Source organism: Prionailurus bengalensis, chromosome A3 (genome assembly GCF_016509475.1).
Source record: "Prionailurus bengalensis isolate Pbe53 chromosome A3, Fcat_Pben_1.1_paternal_pri, whole genome shotgun sequence".
NCBI lineage: Eukaryota > Metazoa > Chordata > Mammalia > Carnivora > Felidae > Prionailurus > Prionailurus bengalensis.
The window spans coordinates 108,699,882-108,718,204 of record NC_057354.1 but is presented as its reverse complement, the minus strand read 5'-3'; the positions used below and the strand labels follow the sequence as shown (position 1 = coordinate 108,718,204).

Here is an 18,323-nt window from a genome sequence, read left to right as displayed (position 1 = left end):
CTCAAAATAAAAACTTTTTTATATTTATTTAAAAAATAAATTTTAAACTTTTAAATGTTTAAAAAAATAAAAAAATTTTAAAAATAAATTTTAAACACATTTTAAAAAACTTAAAAAAAAAGCAACAGAATGCTAAACACAAAATTCAGGATAGTAGGGAGGGAAGAGGATGGGATTGAGGGAGGAGCACCTGGGGAAGGGTAAGCTTCAAAGATAAACGGTCATAGTGCCCTTTAACGAGGCAGCGTGTACTTGTGAATGTGTATTTCATTCTTTAAAATTAAATACATTAAATTTTTTTTTTCAACGTTTATTTATTTTTGGGACAGAGAGAGACAGAGCATGAACGGGGGAGGGGCAGAGAGAGAGGGAGACGCAGAATCAGAAACAGGCTCCAGGCTCCGAGCCATCAGCCCAGAGCCTGACGCGGGGCTCGAACTCACGGACCGCGAGATCGTGACCTGGCTGAAGTCGGACGCTTAACCGACTGCGCCACCCAGGCGCCCCTAAAATTAAATACATTATATAAGTATTCCTCTGTAATTCAACCTCTAGCCTTGTTAATTCAATTTTAACCTTTTGCTGTATTTCCTAAAAGCTTTAACAAATATAAAAAAGAAATCTAGTATGTATGTATGCGTCTATATCTATAACTATATCTATATCTATATCTCAAAGTATTATATGAAATACCAAATCTAAAATGAAAGGGTGGATAGAGAGAGAGTTGGGACCATTCAAACCTCAGATTGTCACATGTGCCATAAATCATGAAGTGGCTTTCCAGATCACCCCACCCCTGCATCCCTCTTGTACCAACACAGCCTGAATGTGGGCACACACCTCTTGCCCTTTCATCCTATGGGCAGAATTTAAACCACATGGAGCTTTAAAAACCATAGGCCACACTCAGGTAACACAGGTAGGAAATCAGTGTCTATAGAGAATAAGAGGGTCAAGTCATTGACACATTCCCAGAGAAAGGCAGAGACCACAGCAAGAGCCTAGCAGTGATCAATGCGGTTCGGAGTTTTGATTTGGATACAATGAGGATCACTTTGTAGAAGGACTTTCCACGTGAAAATATCCGCTGTGGAGAAATGGCTTTTATTGGTTTGGGCTTTGTTTTACAAGCTGAAAAAATAGAGGCTGTGTGTTTTCAAAATAAAGAAGATGACAGTAAGTACCTAACGGTAGGTAAGTACTGTTTAACAGAAAGGAACTGAGTGTTTTGACTAAAAGGATCAAGGTTATGGGGCGCCTGGGTGGCTCAGTTGGTTAAGCGTCCGACTTCGGCTTGGGTCATGACCTCGCGGTCCGTGAGTTCGAGCCCCATATCGGGTTCTGTGCTGGCAGCTCAGAGCCTGGAGCCTGCCTAGGGTTCTGTGTCTCCCTCTCTTTCTCTCTACTCCTCCTCCACTCACGTCCTATCTCTCTCTTTCTCTGTGTCAAAAATAAATAAACATTAAAAGAAAGGATCAAGGTGTTTATGTAAGGAATTAAATATACTCTCACTTCAGATTAACTGTAAGTTTAACTTAGGGCAAGTAGGCTTTTAAAGCATTCTCTTGGTTAATATGTGTAGCTTTACAGAACTTCTTTGATCTGTGTCAGTGTGTTCTAGAAGGAAAACAGGAGCCAAAAGTATACATATTTTTAAAAATCCCCCTTTAGAGAAGGCTGCAACACAAATAATAAAATATCCAAAATTGAGCAAGTTTACCATGTCTCCCGGTTCAGGAATACTGATGCCATGGAAAAACTGGTTACTTTTGAAGATAGATTGATGTCTTGGGATTAGTTTTCCTGTAAAATACAAATCATGTAACTCATGATAAATTTAATAAAAATAAAAGTGTTTAAATGGTTAACTTCTGAAGTCCAGATGTACCAGAAATGCTGAGCCTGATCCTTCCTTTCAGGTTGGGGAGGTCTGAACTGCTGCAAACTCCTGCCTTCTCAGGGGAGGTCAGTTCTCCGTGCACCTCTCTTTGCCCTTCATCTCCCACCAAGAGAGGAGGTAAGAAACCCATGCTGAGGGCTCTACACACGTGATCTCATCACAATCTACAGTGGTTGCTATTTTTCACCTCCACTGCACCAGTGAGTTAAACGAGGCTCAGAAGTTTAGTAACCCCGGGGCACCTGGGTGGCTCAGTCGGTGAAGCGTCTGACTCTTGGTTTCGGCTCAGGTTATGATCTCACAGTTTGTGGGATCGAGCTCCACGTGGGGCTCTTTGCTGACAGCATGGAGCCTGCTTGGGATTCTCTCTTACCCTCTCTCTCTCTGCCCCTCTCCCACTTGTGTGCATGCACTCTCTCTCTCTCTCAAAATAAATAAATAAACTTACAAAAAGAAGAAGTTTAATAACCTGTCTAAAGTCACATGGTCATTAAAAGACCCAGGATTCGAACTCAAGTCTGTCTAATGATTGCATCAGGTAAATTTCCACACGCCTTTCAGGAAATCAGTCAGACAATATATACCTAAGGTATATACACACCTAAGGTGTGGCCTACGGTGACATTCTCCCCCACAGTTTTCATGCTTAGAATTCTCCAGACAGATGTGTTGGAACAGGGATGTGCATCAGACCAAACAGTAGTGGTCCCATCGCCCAGCAGCCAGACTGCCAGGAGAGCCTGCGGCAAAGGAACACGGAAATGCCCATCTTGTATGTGCGTGTACCGCTTTCCTTGCATCCATGCTGCTGGTGTGAAAAGCCACAGCCCCCCTTCTGGCTGATGTCCTCTTCCACCTGCCACGGATGCTGATACACGTGGAAGCTTGTGAAAGAGGCCCCTTGAGTCGCATTCCTATTGTGCACTTAACTATTGTATGCCTTCGGGGCCAATCACGGAAGCTCCCCGAGCCTCAGTTTCCGCATGTGTAACATAGGCAAGATTAAAAATGTTACAATGTCCTTCATGGGTTGTTCTTTAATTTTTTTTTTAATGTTTATTTATTTTTGAGACAGAGAGAGACAGAGCATGAACGGGGGAGGGTTATAGAGAGAGGGAGACACAGAATCTGAAACAGGCTCCAGGCTCTGAGTGGTCAGTACAGAGCCCGACGCGGGGCTCGAACCCACAAACCGCGAGATCATGACCTGAGCCGAAGTCAGCCGCTTAACCGACTGAGCCACCCAGGCGCCCCATCATGGGTTGTTCTTAAGACTGGTAAAGATGATGTGTTTGAAAGTAATTCGTAAATTCTTGTTTTTTAATGTTTATTTATTTATTTTGAGAGGGAGAGAATGGGGGAGGGGCAGAGAGAGAGAGAAGGAGAGAGAGAATCCCAAGCAGGCTCCGTGCTGTCAGCACAGAGCCCGATGAGGGTCTCGATCTCATGAACTGTGAGATCATGACCTGTGCTGAAATCAAGAGTCAGATGCTTAACTGACTGAGCCACCCAGGCGCCCCAGTGATCCATAAATTCTTAAGTGCTATATACAAAGGAGCAGAGTCAAGGAGTCGCAACAGAGACTGTAGAGCCTACAAAACCTAAAATATTTACCATCAGGCCCTTTACGGAAAAGTCTGCTGACCCCTGCTCTACAGTAAAGGGGGAAGACTCCTCTTTTACAGTGGGCAGAAATCACATTTGATCAAACCTCTCTTAGAGTAAGCTCTATGCGGATGACTCATATCCCCTATCTTAGCCTGATGTGGAAATTAAGTGTGTGGTTTATTCCATGGCTAATTGGCTTGACTTGGAAAGGAATCTGAAAACTCCTCAGTGCGAGGAGTTATGGCTCCACATTGAGAAAATGGTTGGGCTTTGGCTACAACCCAGAACAAGCATCCTGAGCAGCACTTTGGAGAGGCAAGAAAGCTCTTGCTGCGCATTACAGGAATGTACCATTGCTACAACAATTTAGCAACTCCGTAAGCCATAAGATGCAACTCCTACCCAGCGTTCTGATGATCAGATACAGCTGGTCCACATCTGATCTTCCGGGCCACAGTGGCTGGCCTGTCAGAAGTTCTGCAAAAACGCAACCGGTAGCCCATATGTCTACTGAAGAGCCATACTGCGTGTCTCCCACAAGAAGTTCAGGAGCTCGGTACCATCTTGTAGCGACGTAATCAGTGTAGGCATCTCCTGGAACTGCAAATGCGTCAATCAGATCAGGTGGGTCACATTCTTGTAACACATGAACTACTCCCGAGAGCAGATCAGGCGTTCAGGCAAGCTTCAGTAACTCGGAGGCCACAGCACTCCTAACCGTTGATGCGGTGAGGCACTGATTGAGCAAATAGTTCCACTGTGCACTCGGTCAGTAAGTTCAACTCCCGGGGGTCCCTCAGCTAGTGAGCCTCTATATCATCCTCCACAGAGAGGCAGGTGGGAATGAGGATTTCTGTAGTGCAACTTCAGGTTGAAAACAACTTCCTAGTGCATTGTGAAGCCCCTTGTGTCTGGTCCTATCAGGATACCGATTATGGACACACCTGCCTTCCAATGAGTTGTTGCAAATACAGGTTTTGCCTGCGGTGCAGTTCTAGATTCAGGGAGAAATAATGGTCTATTCCCCTTTCCCTTTGGTTACCCCCATCCCCACAACTGGGATGACTTCCCTTTTCTTAGCACTGTCTCTGAATCCTCTCCTTAATTTTCCATTTACTCTCCTAGTCTTACCAACTACATAGTTTTTCCCGACCTCTCTAGCACACAGGGAACCTTCTCCAGGGAAGGATCTGGACCCTCACTTTGGTACTTCTTTGCGAATCATTTTGTATTATTCTTTTGGTTCTTTTACTTCAATTATAAGTGCATGAAGAGCAGAAATACATCTTATAGTTCTTTTCCTCTTCTCTACAAGGCAAAGCGCATACATGTGACATCCAATAAATTCTAGTGGAGTGGAGCACAGTTGAAGTGCAAACCCATGTCCTGGCTAGAAGGTAAAAGTGAACTCTTCCTCTCTGAATAATAACAACATCATATTTAGCATACATTCAGTATCTAAAGTAAGATCTTATATCATTTCATAATCCTCTGCATTGGATGAGTCCATAAAAAATTACTACTTATGGGGCACCCGGATGGTTCAGTCAGTTAAGCCTCTGACTCTTGATTTGGGCTCAGGTCATGAACTCACAATTTGTGAGTTTGAGCCCTGCATCGGGCTCTGTGCTGACAGCACAGATCCTCTTTGGGATTCTCTCTCTTTCTCTCTCTCTCTACCCCCCCTTGCCTCTCAAAATAAACTTAAAAAAAAATGCTACTTACTGAGAATTCGTGCAAACCCAAAGTCACAGATCTTGATTATTCCTTGCTTAGTTATTAGAATATTTTCAGGTTTTACATCTCTGTGAATACACTGTAAGATAACACTGGATCATTTCTCTGAGCCATCAAAACGACAAAACATAAACATTAACTATTAGTTTAAATGATAAACACAGCCTATGAGATTCAAACAAGTACGCTTTTCCTTCATTTTCCTAAAAGAACGTTAGTGGGCAAATTTCCACCTGTAAATCTTACCGTAACAAAAGAAAAAAGTCAAAATGCTGCTATATAAGTGAAGAAATTGACATCATAATTGTTAGATATGAAAACTTTTTTTTTTCTTGGAGAAGGTGGTGTCACACAAGTATTTTTGCCACTTTTTACTGCACTCTACTTAAACCAGAAGAGGTGAAGCCCTAGATGAGATTAGACTCCATGTAGCTCTGATAACTCCTGCCAGCCAAGAATCACAATCTAGGTTGAATAAGTATTGCAGATTTGAGACACTGGGAAAAGATCTGAATGATAACAACAACAACAACAACAACAAACTCGCTTAAAAATTGGCTTGTAATTAGAGTGACCATATTATTTGTTGCCTGAATCGGGACGTGTGAAAGGGGCTCTGTTAGTAACTATGCCAGGACAACAGAAACAAACCACAACTGTCCTGGGAAAGCTGAGATGTATGGTCACCTACTTCTGGAGAGACACTAAAGCGTTCGGCATCAGGGGATGAGAACCACTTATTCTTCCTCAGCACGAGCTAACCTGGAAAGACCAGCAGCTCTCCTGAGAGATGCCCACCCAGCACTGTCTGGGTTCCCGCTGGGAGAGGGGGACACCACCGTGAGGCGCTGTCACCTCCGACAGGCTCCCGCTATCCCTCTAGAGGCGGAGACCTTACAATTGGCTGCCTCACTGTAATGGCCTTGGATGGGGCAGGTGCCCCTCACTGGATGTGCGAGGGCCAAGCTGGGGTAAGGATGAAGGCGGGCTGAGTGAGCCTCACTCATCGCTGTTCCAGAAATGGCTGTTCCATGTAATGGAGACCCTCTCGCCCAGAACACAACTCGGGCCCTATTCTTCAGAACTTTATCTTTCTGTGCCTCCTTCCCAAACAAGCAAACAGCTAGAAATGATGTCCCCCTTCTTCTACAGCTCAGCCCTCATACAGAGCTCTGTCCTTTTCAGAGCACTTGCCCGTGAATTCATTCCCGCGACAATCTTGTGACTGCAGATGGCCACTGACAGGGTCTCTGGATTAAGCGTCACAATCATGCACTCCTTTTGCCTCACCTCTCTGCTGTGCTGTCAGTCCCTTTATATATTCCTGCCAAAATAGCAATTTTGCAATAATTTTTCTTTGCTTCTATGATAGCTATCTGGGAAGAGAAAAAGCTGAGTCCTAAATTCAGTTTAGGTCACAAAAATGGCAGTGGTAGTAGAAGCTGGTTCCTATTTGGTCTCAATTATTATCAATTGTCTCATAATTTATATGACTAACAGAAGAAATTTCTAGGTCTCTTTAAAGTCCTAAGGCCTTGCATATTAATTAAGAAAATACATTGCGGTAATATAAACCAACACAGTTTTGACGTCCGACCTTTTAAGCAACACGTTTATGAAACTTGAATTAACGCTGAGTCGTACTCACAATAGTTGGTGATTTACTAGGAACAGGTTATGTCCCTTAAAAGAGTTTGTATCATATTCTAAAACTTCTGGACTATGTGTGGCATTACCAAGCAAATGGGCTCACACTGACATTTGACTTTTGGCCTATTTTTTTTTTTTTAAATTTTTTTTTCAACGTTTATTTATTTTTGGGACAGAGAGAGACAGAGCATGAACGGGGGAGGGGCAGAGAGAGAGGGAGACACAGAATCGGAAACAGGCTCCAGGCTCCGAGCCATCAGCCCAGAGCCTGATGCGGGGCTCGAACTCACAGACCGCGAGATCGTGACCTGGCTGAAGTCGGACGCTTAACCAACTGCGCCACCCAGGCGCCCCACTTTTGGCCTATTTAAATATGATTTTTGGATCTAATGCAAATCCATGTGAAATTTTTAGCAATTTATTTTCCAACCAAAAAATACAAAGGCAAAAACGAAGCACTGATGTGTCCCAAAGAAATAGAAAAATTATTGGTGTAGGTGCAGGTAAGAGAGACTACTATTAAGAGGAATAGGATGTTGAAGAAGAAAAAAGTAAAAATCCCTGGAACAGTAAGAAGTCCAGCACGGAGAAGGGGAGATGCTTAGGCAGACAGCATCCGCTTCCCTGCTGCAAAGCCACCCTCAGTGCAAACTCTGCAGGCCTCTTGCAATCAGGTTACTTTCCACCAAAGAGCAAGAAACCTGCCTGTCAGTGTGACAGAAGCAGGTCCTTTCAGTAACTTGTGTTGCATATACGGCTTTTAGAAAATGTTGCTCAAGTTGGGTCATTGTGGCTAATGTATAATCTCTTTTTTACTGGCTCACAAGCCAACAAGAAGAGGTATCCATGACCCCCAATGTTAAGAATCATCTCCAGAAACTTCTACAAATTGCTTCTTATACAACCTGATCGAATAATGGTTTTCTATTCTTTTTTTTTTTTTAAAGATTTTTTTTTTTTTTTAACATTTATTTATTTTTGGGACAGAGAGAGACAGAGCATGAACGGGGGAGGGGCAGAGAGAGAGGGAGACACAGAATCGGAGACAGGCTCCAGGCTCTGAGCCATCAGCCCAGAGCCTGACGCGGGGCTCGAACTCACGGGCCGCGAGATCGTGACCTGGCTGAAGTCGGACGCTTAACCGACTGCGCCACCCAGGCGCCCCAAGATTTTGTTTTTTAAGTAATCTCTATACCCAATGTGGGGCTTGAACTCATGACCTGAGATCCAAGAGTTACATGCTCCACTGGCTGAGCCAGCCAAATGCCCCTAAATAATAGTTTGTGGGGCACATGGGTGGCTCACTCTGTGGAGCGTCCAACTCTTGATTTGGGCTCGGGTCCTGATCTCATGGTTGAGATGAGTGTGCAGCCTGCTTGGGATTCTCTCTCTCTCTCTCTCTCTCTCTCTCTCTCTCTCTCTCAAAAAGTTTACTATTATTTGAGAAGATTGTTCTCTTTGAGCTTTAGAGATAGATACTGATACAGCAGTGAGGAAAGGGACCTCCTTCTTGATAATGAGAACGTTAACATTAACAAGATGATGATGGATGTTGCAGCCCCAAAGACACACGTCTTTGAAAGTCACTGTAGTTTTGTCGTTTTGAGATGAAGTTCTTTTTGTCTATTATATCAAGTATATAAAAATCCATGCATTCATAATGATGCTCAATGGGTCACTTAGATAACTTATCCTGGCAATATTAAAGGGTAAGAAAGAACAAAATGAGTAGGTATTTTCTCGCGTCGAGTGCTTCTCAAAATTTAATGTGCACATGAATCTCCTGGAGATCTTGTTAAAATGCAGATTCTGATTCAGTAGATCTAGGGTGGGCCTGATGTTCTGCATTCCTAAAGAGCTCCCAGGGGATCTCTGTGAAGCACACTTTGAGTAACAAGGCCTCAATCCCTTATAACTTTAACCTTCCTTGTCTGGGTTAGGATCACCACTCTGGGGATAATAAGGTAGTCATGGTCTTATATATGACCTAACTTGTTTCCTTTGCATGCATTTCAGTGATAAAATAAAAAGATACACAAAGGCTTACCAGTGCATAAAAAAATGAGATAAACAGAGTTCAAAAGTAATTCCTATGTTGGAGGAAGGAAGTTTGTCTGAAAAAAATATCCATTTTTAATAGAGGTCATACATTGGGGTGCCTGGGTGGCTTCACTCGGTTAAGCACTGACTACTGATTTCAGCTCAGGTCATGATCTCATAGTTCATGGGCTCAAGCTGTGCATCGGGCTCCGTGCTGACAGTGTTGAGCCTGTTTGGGAGTCTCTCTGTCCCTCTCTCTCTGCCCCTCCCCACTTGTGCTCTCTCTCTCTCTCTCAAGATAAGTAAATAAACATAAAAAAAATAAAGGTCAAAGATAATTGATTGGAGGTTTTAAAGCTTAAGATATAGAACATGTTGTTCCAAGCAGAGAAATGATGGCAGTTGCATTGAGTTATAATAATGTTTGGGTTTGTGAAATAGTAAGTCACAATCATGTAGGTAAGTTGATTGACTGACTGGCTGACTGTCTGATTCATTCATTCATTCATCCAGTTATTCAATAAATATTTATTGAGTGAGAACCTTTTATATAAAAAGACCCAGGCTAGGTATTAGAGAGATACAGAGATAAATCCAGATACTGCATTCAGGCTTATAACCTAGTACACAGGTAAGTGCCCGATTATATAAGGATGGGGTACAAACACTTATGGTAAATAGAATTTTTTAAAAGTCATTTTAATTACCCATAAGACTCCTACAGGAATCTTAGGTAAACTGTAATACCTCTGATATCATGGTGGGAAGCAACAGAGATGTGGTTTTGATTCAGCATCATCTTTAGTAAGTATTTAAAAGCACAGTTTGCATCATGAAGAACAGGCTTATGTATCTTGTGAACACTATCTCTCTATACTTTTTAAAAAAAAAGTTTTAATGTTTTTATTTATTTTGAAACAGAGAGAGACAGAGTGTGAGAGTGGGAGGCACAGAGAGAGAGGGAGACACAGAATCCAAAGCAGGCTCCAGGCTCTGAGCTGTCACCACAGAGCCCGACGCGGGACTCAAACTCATGGACTGTGAGATCATGACCTGAGTCGAAGTTGGACGTTTAACCGACTGAGCCACCCAGGCACACCTCTCTATACTTTATTAATACAAAATATAAGCTTCTGATTGATCCTAATGAACTCTTCATTAACTTCCTTACAACTAAAGGAAGCTTCCACTAAGTATTGAAATCCATATCCATGATTTTGCATTCTTTTCCAGCAATCCTAGACAATGATAGACATTCTGCTGGCATTAAATTGACCATAACGGGGGCGCCTGGGTGGCTCAGTTGGTTAAGCGGCCGACTTCGGCTCAGGTCATGATCTCACGGTCAGTGAGTTCAAGCCCTGCGTCGGGCTCTGTGCTGACAGCTCAGAGCCTGGAGCCTGTTTCAGATTCTGTGTCTCCCTCTCTCTGACCCTCCCCCGTTCATGCTCTGTCTCTCTCTGTCTCAAAAATAAATAAACGCTAAAAATTAAAAAAAAAAAAAAGTTGACCATAAGGTAGTCTGTACCTTTGCGCAGGCACTGCCTCTGTCTAGGCACCAACTCAAAAGGTCTAGAGTTATTTTTTAAAAACTATCATTATAGCAAGAGTCCCCAGAACCCAACTTAAAGAAGCTCCCACTGGCCCAAGATGGGACAATTTGAACATCAGAGAGAATGATGAAAGCAAAGGATTGAAACACATCAATATATAAAATCCATAAATTTGTTTTTAAAAAACTTTTTTTTAAGGTTTCTTCATTTTTCAGAGACAGAGAGAGACAGAGTGTGAGCATGGGAGGGGCAGAGAGAGAGGGAGACACAGAATCTGAAACAGGCTCCAGACTCTGAGCTGTCTGCACAGAGCCCAAGATGGGGTCTTCGTGAACTCACGGATGGCAAGATCATGACCTGAGCCGAAGTTGGATGCTTAACCGACTGAGCCACCCAGGCGCCCCTAAAACCCATAAATTTGAAATGATGCCTGCATTCCACCCCAAACCCTTCATTATTCACTCTTGGAGGTTGTTAACATAACAACTTATCACTATGAACACTGACAAGTAAAGGAAATAATCACATCTTTTTCTGACGGTATTTTACAGTAGCCAGAGTTCATGAGGGTAGGTTGTTCTCCATAGAATTTGAATTAATATATGCAGAAGAAATAATAGATTTCAAAAGTCACCATCAAACTGTCTTCATAAGACCTCCAAGGGGGTTGATACATGCTCAAGTTTGAAAACTATGGGTGTAAAAAACTAATAATGAAAACATTTTAGAAAAAGGATAGAGGAAGGGGGACTGTTAGAGAATAAAAGACTCAAGAAACATAAAAACAAAATCAAACTGGGGCGCCTGGGTGGCTCAGTCGATTAAGCGACTGACTTCAGCTCAGGTCATGATCTCACGGTTTGTGGGTTCGAGTCCCATTTTGGGTTCTGTGCTGACGGCTCAGAGCCTGGAGCCTGCTTCGGATTCTGTGTCTCCCTCTCTCTCTGCCCCTCCCCGCTCACACTCTGTCTCTGTCTCTCAGAAATAGATAAACGTTAAAAAAAATTTAAAAAACAAAACAAAAACAAAATCAAATCAAGTACCATGGGGAGTTACACATCCTGCAAACTTACTTCAATTTAAATATGACCACAGGAATCATCAGCAGGATAGCAAAAGGAACAGCAAGTTTATACAAATTTTTAATTCATAAGGAATTAGTAATCTGGTTCTTACAGAAATTGGGAAAAAAAGCCATGACTTGCTTTTCCCATATTCTGTAGCTTTCTTCCTTTCCCTCTGTCTTTGGCTCTTTAAATAGATCGTTGAACTATTGAGAAGAAAAGAATAAATTGACAAATATATTAGAAAATGTTACTTACGTTATGTTTGTGACAGAAATTAAGAGCTTGAAGTGTTTGCCATAATATACTTTTGATCATTCCATCAGCAACTCTGGAGGGGAAAGAAAATTAAAAAGGAATTGAAAACTCCAAAGCTGAAGCGTCAGGACCAAGAGCCGGGAACAGAAATGGAATGCAGAGGGCTTGTCATGGCCAACAAACAGGGTGCAAAGGGTGTGTTGGAAATACATTTTCTTAATGTGTTAATGAAAACTCCTTTACTATATTTTCATTGTAGATATACAATTTTCTTTTGTAATTTAAAAACTTTAGTTCTGCAAAAATGATACATGCTTATCACAAAAATCCAAACACTACAGACAAGCAAAAGAATACAAAGTGTTGGCTCAAAACTTGCTACCCCAAAATAATTGCTGGAATGCACAGGTATCTGTGTTTCTTCAGGCATCTCTGTTCCTTTCCCTCTCTCTGTCTCTCTCTACATTTACTTTTCATTTTTTTGTTTTTATTTTTCATTTTTTATTTTTATTTTTGAGAGGGAAAGGGCAGGGGAGGGGCAGAGAGAGAGGGAGACACAGAATCCGAAGCGGGCTCTGAGCTGTCGGCACAGAGCCTGACGCAGGGCTCCAACTCGCGAACCGCGAGATCACGACCTGAGCTGAAGTTGGACGTTTAACGGACTGAGCCACCCAGGCGTCCCTGCATTTACTTTTTAACTTTAATTTTAAATATATGTGTTCGTATGGCTCAACATTTAAAGAGTATAAAAGCATATCCGTGACGAAATCTCTCTCACACCTGGCTAGTCATACATTTCATCTTTTGCAACTCCCCCCACCTCTTTCAGAAACATTTTAATACATGGCGGCACAAATACTAATACGTTTACACCTATTGCATGGTCTCATTATACGGATGTGTCATAGTTTACTTACTTAGTTCCCACTGGTGAGCAATTAGGTTGACCCAATTTTATGCCTAGAAACAACATGTCAATGAACATCTGTAATCATCTTTTTAAGGTAAGTTCTAGAGGTGGGATTTCTAAGGCTAACGGTAGGCACAAGTTACATTTTGATTCTGCAGGTAGGACCTGTAGGAGGAAGGGCAAACTGGAAGACTGACTTCCGAGGGCTTGGTGGTAAACACACTCGAACACGTGCTACAGTTGTTTTGTAAGTTTCGTACACCCGGTAAGCAGGCAGGTCCCCAGCCAGGGGAAGCCAGGGAGAACACAGCCCCCAGGAGGATGGAAGGCTGGATGCTTCTTGTCCCTGCAGAGCCCTGGAAATACTGGAAGGTATTTTCCATTGCGGAAATGGGGATCTGGGTAACTTCCACTCCATCTGGGATGAGTCTACTTCATGTAGCCATCTCTATAGATGATAGCAATTACATTCCCCGTAACTTTCTGCTGACATTTTGCCATTGCTCACATCACTGTCCCTCTGAAGACGCTTTCAGTTACATACTTCCAAACTACCTTCTCTAAGAAAGGTTAGACCCATTAACGCTCCCACCAAACATCTGCGCATCGAAGCCCCTGTCCCCTCATTGTCTTGCCAACAGCCGGTTTTGCCAATGTTATGTTTGCCAATCTGTGGTTAAAATAAAAAGCTCATTTTGGTTTTCATTTCTATTTTACTAATTACTAGTGACTTTTAATTTTCACATGATTATTGGACATTACATTTCTTCTTTTGTGTACTTCCTGTTCATGGCCTTTATGTCTTTTTTGACTGGTCTGTTTACTCTTTTTAAAATTGATTCATGAAGGGACGCCTGGGTGGCTCAGTCAGTTAAGCGTCCGACTTCAGCTCAGGTCATGATCTCATGGTTCATGGGTTTGAGCCCTGCAACGGGTTTTGTGCTGACATCTCTGAGACTGGATCCTGCTTCGGGTTCCATGTCTCCCTCTCTCTCTGCTCCTCCCCCATGCATGCTCTTTCTCTGTCTCTCAAAAATAAATAAAAACTTTAAAAAGTTTTTTTAAGTTGATTTATGAAGGCTCAACATACACTGGAGTCAGCATATGTGCCGCAAATATTTTTATCCGGGTGTTGTTTGTTTTTCAACCCTATTCATGGAGATGGGGGTTGCTGGTTGCATAGTTTCAAAAATCTGAAACACAAGATGTCTTTTGCTAAATGCCTACTGTAAAATTTTTTAATTAAAAAATTTAGGATTATCAAATATCCCAAACACACCTAGTCATTCAGCTTTAATATTTTATCATATTTGGAAATGTAAATCCTATGTTTAGATCAATTTTTTAGAAGTTTCTCTTTATTTTGAGAGACAGAGAGAGTGCATGCGGGGGAGGGGCAGAGAGAGGGGAAGAATCCCAAGTGGGATCCACCTGTCAGCGAGGAGCCCCGTGTGGGGCTCGAACTCACCAACCGTGAGATCGTGACCTGAACAGAAATCAAGAGCCACCCAGGCGCTCCTAGATCACTTTTTAAAAACTAAACTCATCCTGCAGGTGTCGCTGGTCCACATAAGACACCACCGTGTGGAGCAGGGGCATATATGGAGAAGCAGCAAGTGTGTGGAGGTATTTTTCTCGGGGCAGTTTTCTGATCTTGGGTCACAATTATGGCAGCATGTTCTTGATATTCACAGGCTGACGGCAGCCCTTTGACTCCAGCTCTTCTAATTATTAAGTATTATTAATATTGTGAAAGCCCCTAATTCTCAGTATTAATCCCTTTCCACTGGAAGTATCTAGAGCCATTTCTGTTTCTCACACTGAATTCTGATATAACTTGATCTTTTTCCCCTCTTTGCCCAGAGCCAAGCTGGAGACATCGCTTAAATGTTTTTGTAATAGAATAGTACAGCCATTTTTGAGCACTATGAGGCACGGTTCAAATCCCTGCTTCCAAGTTTTATAACCTTGGGCCAGTTATATGTGCCTTCAGTGTTCCTCATGTGTAAAAATGGAACAGTGCCCTGCAAGTTTATTAAGAAGTCTATGCCCTAAGAGTCTGGGTTTTAGTATCTCCATAGGTTCAGGAAATGAGGGTCTGAGATCAGGTGAGGCCAGTAGACGGGACTCAGATACTATACAAAGACAAAAAGAGCCTCAAAAGACTAGCAACAGGCCCTGAGGTAAGAAAGAATGGGGAGTGTGGGAAAAGCAATAAGGAGGCCAGTGTGGCCAAAGCATGAGTGAAGAAGGTGAGGCTGGCAGAGGCCAAGTCATGGAGGGATTACAGATCTGGGTAGGTAGTTTGGATTTTACTGTGAATCTAAAGGAAAGTCATTGAAAGGACTCAAGAAAGCAAGTGGCATAATATGGAGAATGGATTTCTGGGGGCAAACCAGATACAGGAAGGCTAATTAGGTGGCAAATTTAATAATGCTGGTGAGATCGGGTGATTCTGATGACAGTGGTGGTGGTGGAGGGAAGGGAGGTGGATTTCAGTCCTTGTGAGGGACCAGCAAGAGTAACACTGGACCCGATTCATGCAGAAATGGAATGCCAGGTGGGATCAAAGGACGGCTGGCACAGGGGCTCAAGTCCTGGGATCGGGAAACAAGGTGGGGACTGGCAGGACCCAGGGTTCTAGTGTCGATAACATGGAATCAGGCATGAACTAATGCCATAAGGAGGTCCTGAGCTCTCACTGTGGAAGAGGAGTCTTTGTTTCATGGCATCTCACATCAAGTGTCATGGCGTGCCCCTAAACAGAATAGTCAGCTCAGATTCCAAGAAGGCAGGTTCCATCACAGGCAACACAACATATATACAAAATACCAACTACAAACAAATACCACTGACCCTACAAAGAGAAGATAGTTATCAAAGAGAATACAGATTCACACAGTGCTCATTCCAGAAAGATAGAGAGTTGCAACATTATTCAGCCACAGGCAGCATTCCTCAAAGTGTTCTGAAGGGAAATAAAACCTTCTGAAGAAGTCAACTGACACTCAGTGTTTAAATATCATCCTCTGGGGGGAGTGCAGAAACGGATATTGCAAGGAATAATGAAGGCCTCAGAGCAAAAACTAGACATCCTAGCTCAAGACTGTAATAAGGGTGGCGCCATCAGGGAATTCAGACTGGATTGCTCAGGGGACTTCTCTCTCTCTCTCTCTTGGTCACTCAGGGGAATCCTGATGCTCACATCAGAATGCAGCATCTTTGTTTTAATTTGTTATATAACTTAATATGGGAAAATCTGATTTCATTGTCAGGACCCGAGATGAAAGGAGTTCTTCTCGGTAAACCCTTGCTATCCTAGAATAAAAGCCAACCTAATTACTCTGGTCTACCAGCCCCTTCACACTGTCCTCCTCCCCTTCTGTCTCCTCCCACATTCCCACAGGTACTCTGCCCCAGCCCCATCGGTTCCTGCCATTCCCTAAACATGCCTAGGCTTGTGACCCCCAGATCTTTGTGTTTATGGTCCATTCTCCTCCTTTCCCTAGGCATTCCCTGACTCCTTGTGCTTTCTTCCAATTCAAGGACTTTGTCTTGTCCCTTATTGTGGCTCCAAGGCCTAGAAAGGTACCTGGTATCCATTAGGTACTTAAATTAAGCTTGTTTCTCTGGCACTCCCAGAAATTTTATAAACTAACACTCCGTAATAAATCCCTTTTTGCTTAAACTAGCTGGAGTGAATTATGTTGTTGAATCCTAACCTGCTCAGAATTCAATACCAGAAGTAGATATGGGCAAAAAGGATTGGGAATTGGGGATTGGCTATCTGATTTAATTAGGTCTGAAGGCAGAAGAACTTAATTACCATTAGTGACTGGAATAGATGGTAGATGGGCACCTAGTGATGAGATAATTGTTAAATCATCATCTGTGGTCATCTGGAAAAAGTGCCCTCTCAAGGCAGGGCTTTGGTGGACTGAATGTGATAGAATAATATGGGAAACGTAAATAATCAAAGAAGAGTGGGGTGTGCTGGCTCTAACTTGATGAGACATTTTTAAAGAGGTCACGTTTAGGGCTTTTATATCTTGGTTCAAGGCACAGTTAAGAAGCCAGAGTTTCAATGCTTGCCCTAAAAGAACCCCTTTTTACTTATGTCTATAGGGCTCACTTTGTGGACCCATAGGAATACTGTGAAATGACTGAAAAATCAGACAGTGAGAATAACCCTACAGGGTACTAAGTGACAACATAGATTTGACTTGTGTGAGTTTAATTAGTTTCTCGGTTAATTAACTGAGAAAGAGCTATCTAAGCCTCAAGAATTGAAATGTGACGCTTGGGAGTATTCATATTACTAAGAGCACCCCAGTTTCCCACCAAACATCCCGTGTCGTGCAAAGCAGTGGCCAGACTTGTATGATGAGGCTGATTTTGCCTTGACAAGAAGCCTCTAGTGTTCTCACTTGAGGCAGGTGCATGGCCTGGGGATGCCTCTTCTCAAGGCTCCTCCCCCCATCACCTCTCAAAGTCAGATTTCAGCATGTCCCAGGGGGCCTATTACAAAGTCAAACAGAGGAAAAGGGTTTGTGCAGCAAAAAAAGAACTATAAGATGTTGCTAATTTACAGTGGTGAATGCATGTAAAAATGGATTTCACTGATGTAGGACCAGACAGGAAGAATCATAATTTTAGACTGGGCTGATTATAACACTATGGGCAAACTTACTAGAGATTCTAGTTTCAACAGACTATCTGGAGCAGCTAGGAGTGGGTCTAGTTGATTGCTAAATTGGTTGATTGAAACCTAGACGAAATGGTTGTCTATGGCAATTGAAGTTGACTGCCAGAAATTAATTAGGAAAATGAGGAGGAGGAGATCCAAAGATCTGAGGAGATAGGAGTGTTGGAGAGGATTCTGCACATGCAACATGCTTATCTACCTCCCAACTGTGTCTCCTCAAAGTGTATAATGGTAGCACCAATTTATGCTCTTCCTTGAATACGTAGTATGGCTTTCAGTTTTCTATTTTGGTAAAGAAGCAGCCTACCAGACACTTCTAATAGGTTCTTCCTACCACAAGAGTTTTCATTCCTTGGGTCAGAGCCAACTGGCTCTTTTTCCATCTGTTAGTGTATCTATTTCAACTACCCAGTTAGGAAATGGGGAAATAATCCCAAGGATGGATTTGTGGATGTGGTAGGATGATCATGAGATGGATTTGAGTCAAGACCTAATGCTTAATGCTCCCCATCCCCCCAAAACTGATGAACCACAGTGGCTTTCAAAGTCACTGGGGACTTGTTTTACCTCAGAGCATTGTCCAGTAATTCCCAAAAGATAGGGTATTTCTCTTTTCCCAGTGCACAACTGTTCTGTAAATGGCGGCAGACTACTTTAGGGCAGGCTAAGCGGAAGAATTAAATACATATGTGTGATGTCATTGTAGGGCTATGCTTCAAGGACAGCCGTCTTCCCTTGGTTCACAAGGCCCTGGGTCTGTGAATTGGCTACTGGGGTGACTCAAGTCAAGCTTCTAGTCCCCAGTTTTTATAGAACAAACGGGACTTTAGTGATCTGCCCATCTATTTTGGTTTGAGAGAACCTATGGTTAATTAAAACATTTTGATCATCACTA

The 18,323-nt window shown here is 42.7% G+C and overlaps 1 protein-coding gene across 2 annotated transcripts in view; it reads right to left on the bottom strand.

Annotated features, from left to right (window-relative positions):
- The window catches only part of CDKL4 (cyclin dependent kinase like 4), a 53,013-nt gene that overhangs the window by 10,368 nt on the left and 24,322 nt on the right, over positions 1-18,323 (bottom strand). For both annotated transcript variants that reach the window (XM_043604112.1, XM_043604111.1), the window contains exons 6-9: positions 11,814-11,886; positions 5,237-5,327; positions 3,914-4,111; positions 1,724-1,806 (exon numbers count right to left, since the gene is read on the bottom strand). In XM_043604112.1, the coding sequence (XP_043460047.1) occupies positions 1,724-1,806; positions 3,914-4,111; positions 5,237-5,327; positions 11,814-11,886 (445 nt within the window). The remainder of the gene's footprint in view (positions 1-1,723; positions 1,807-3,913; positions 4,112-5,236; positions 5,328-11,813; positions 11,887-18,323) is intronic.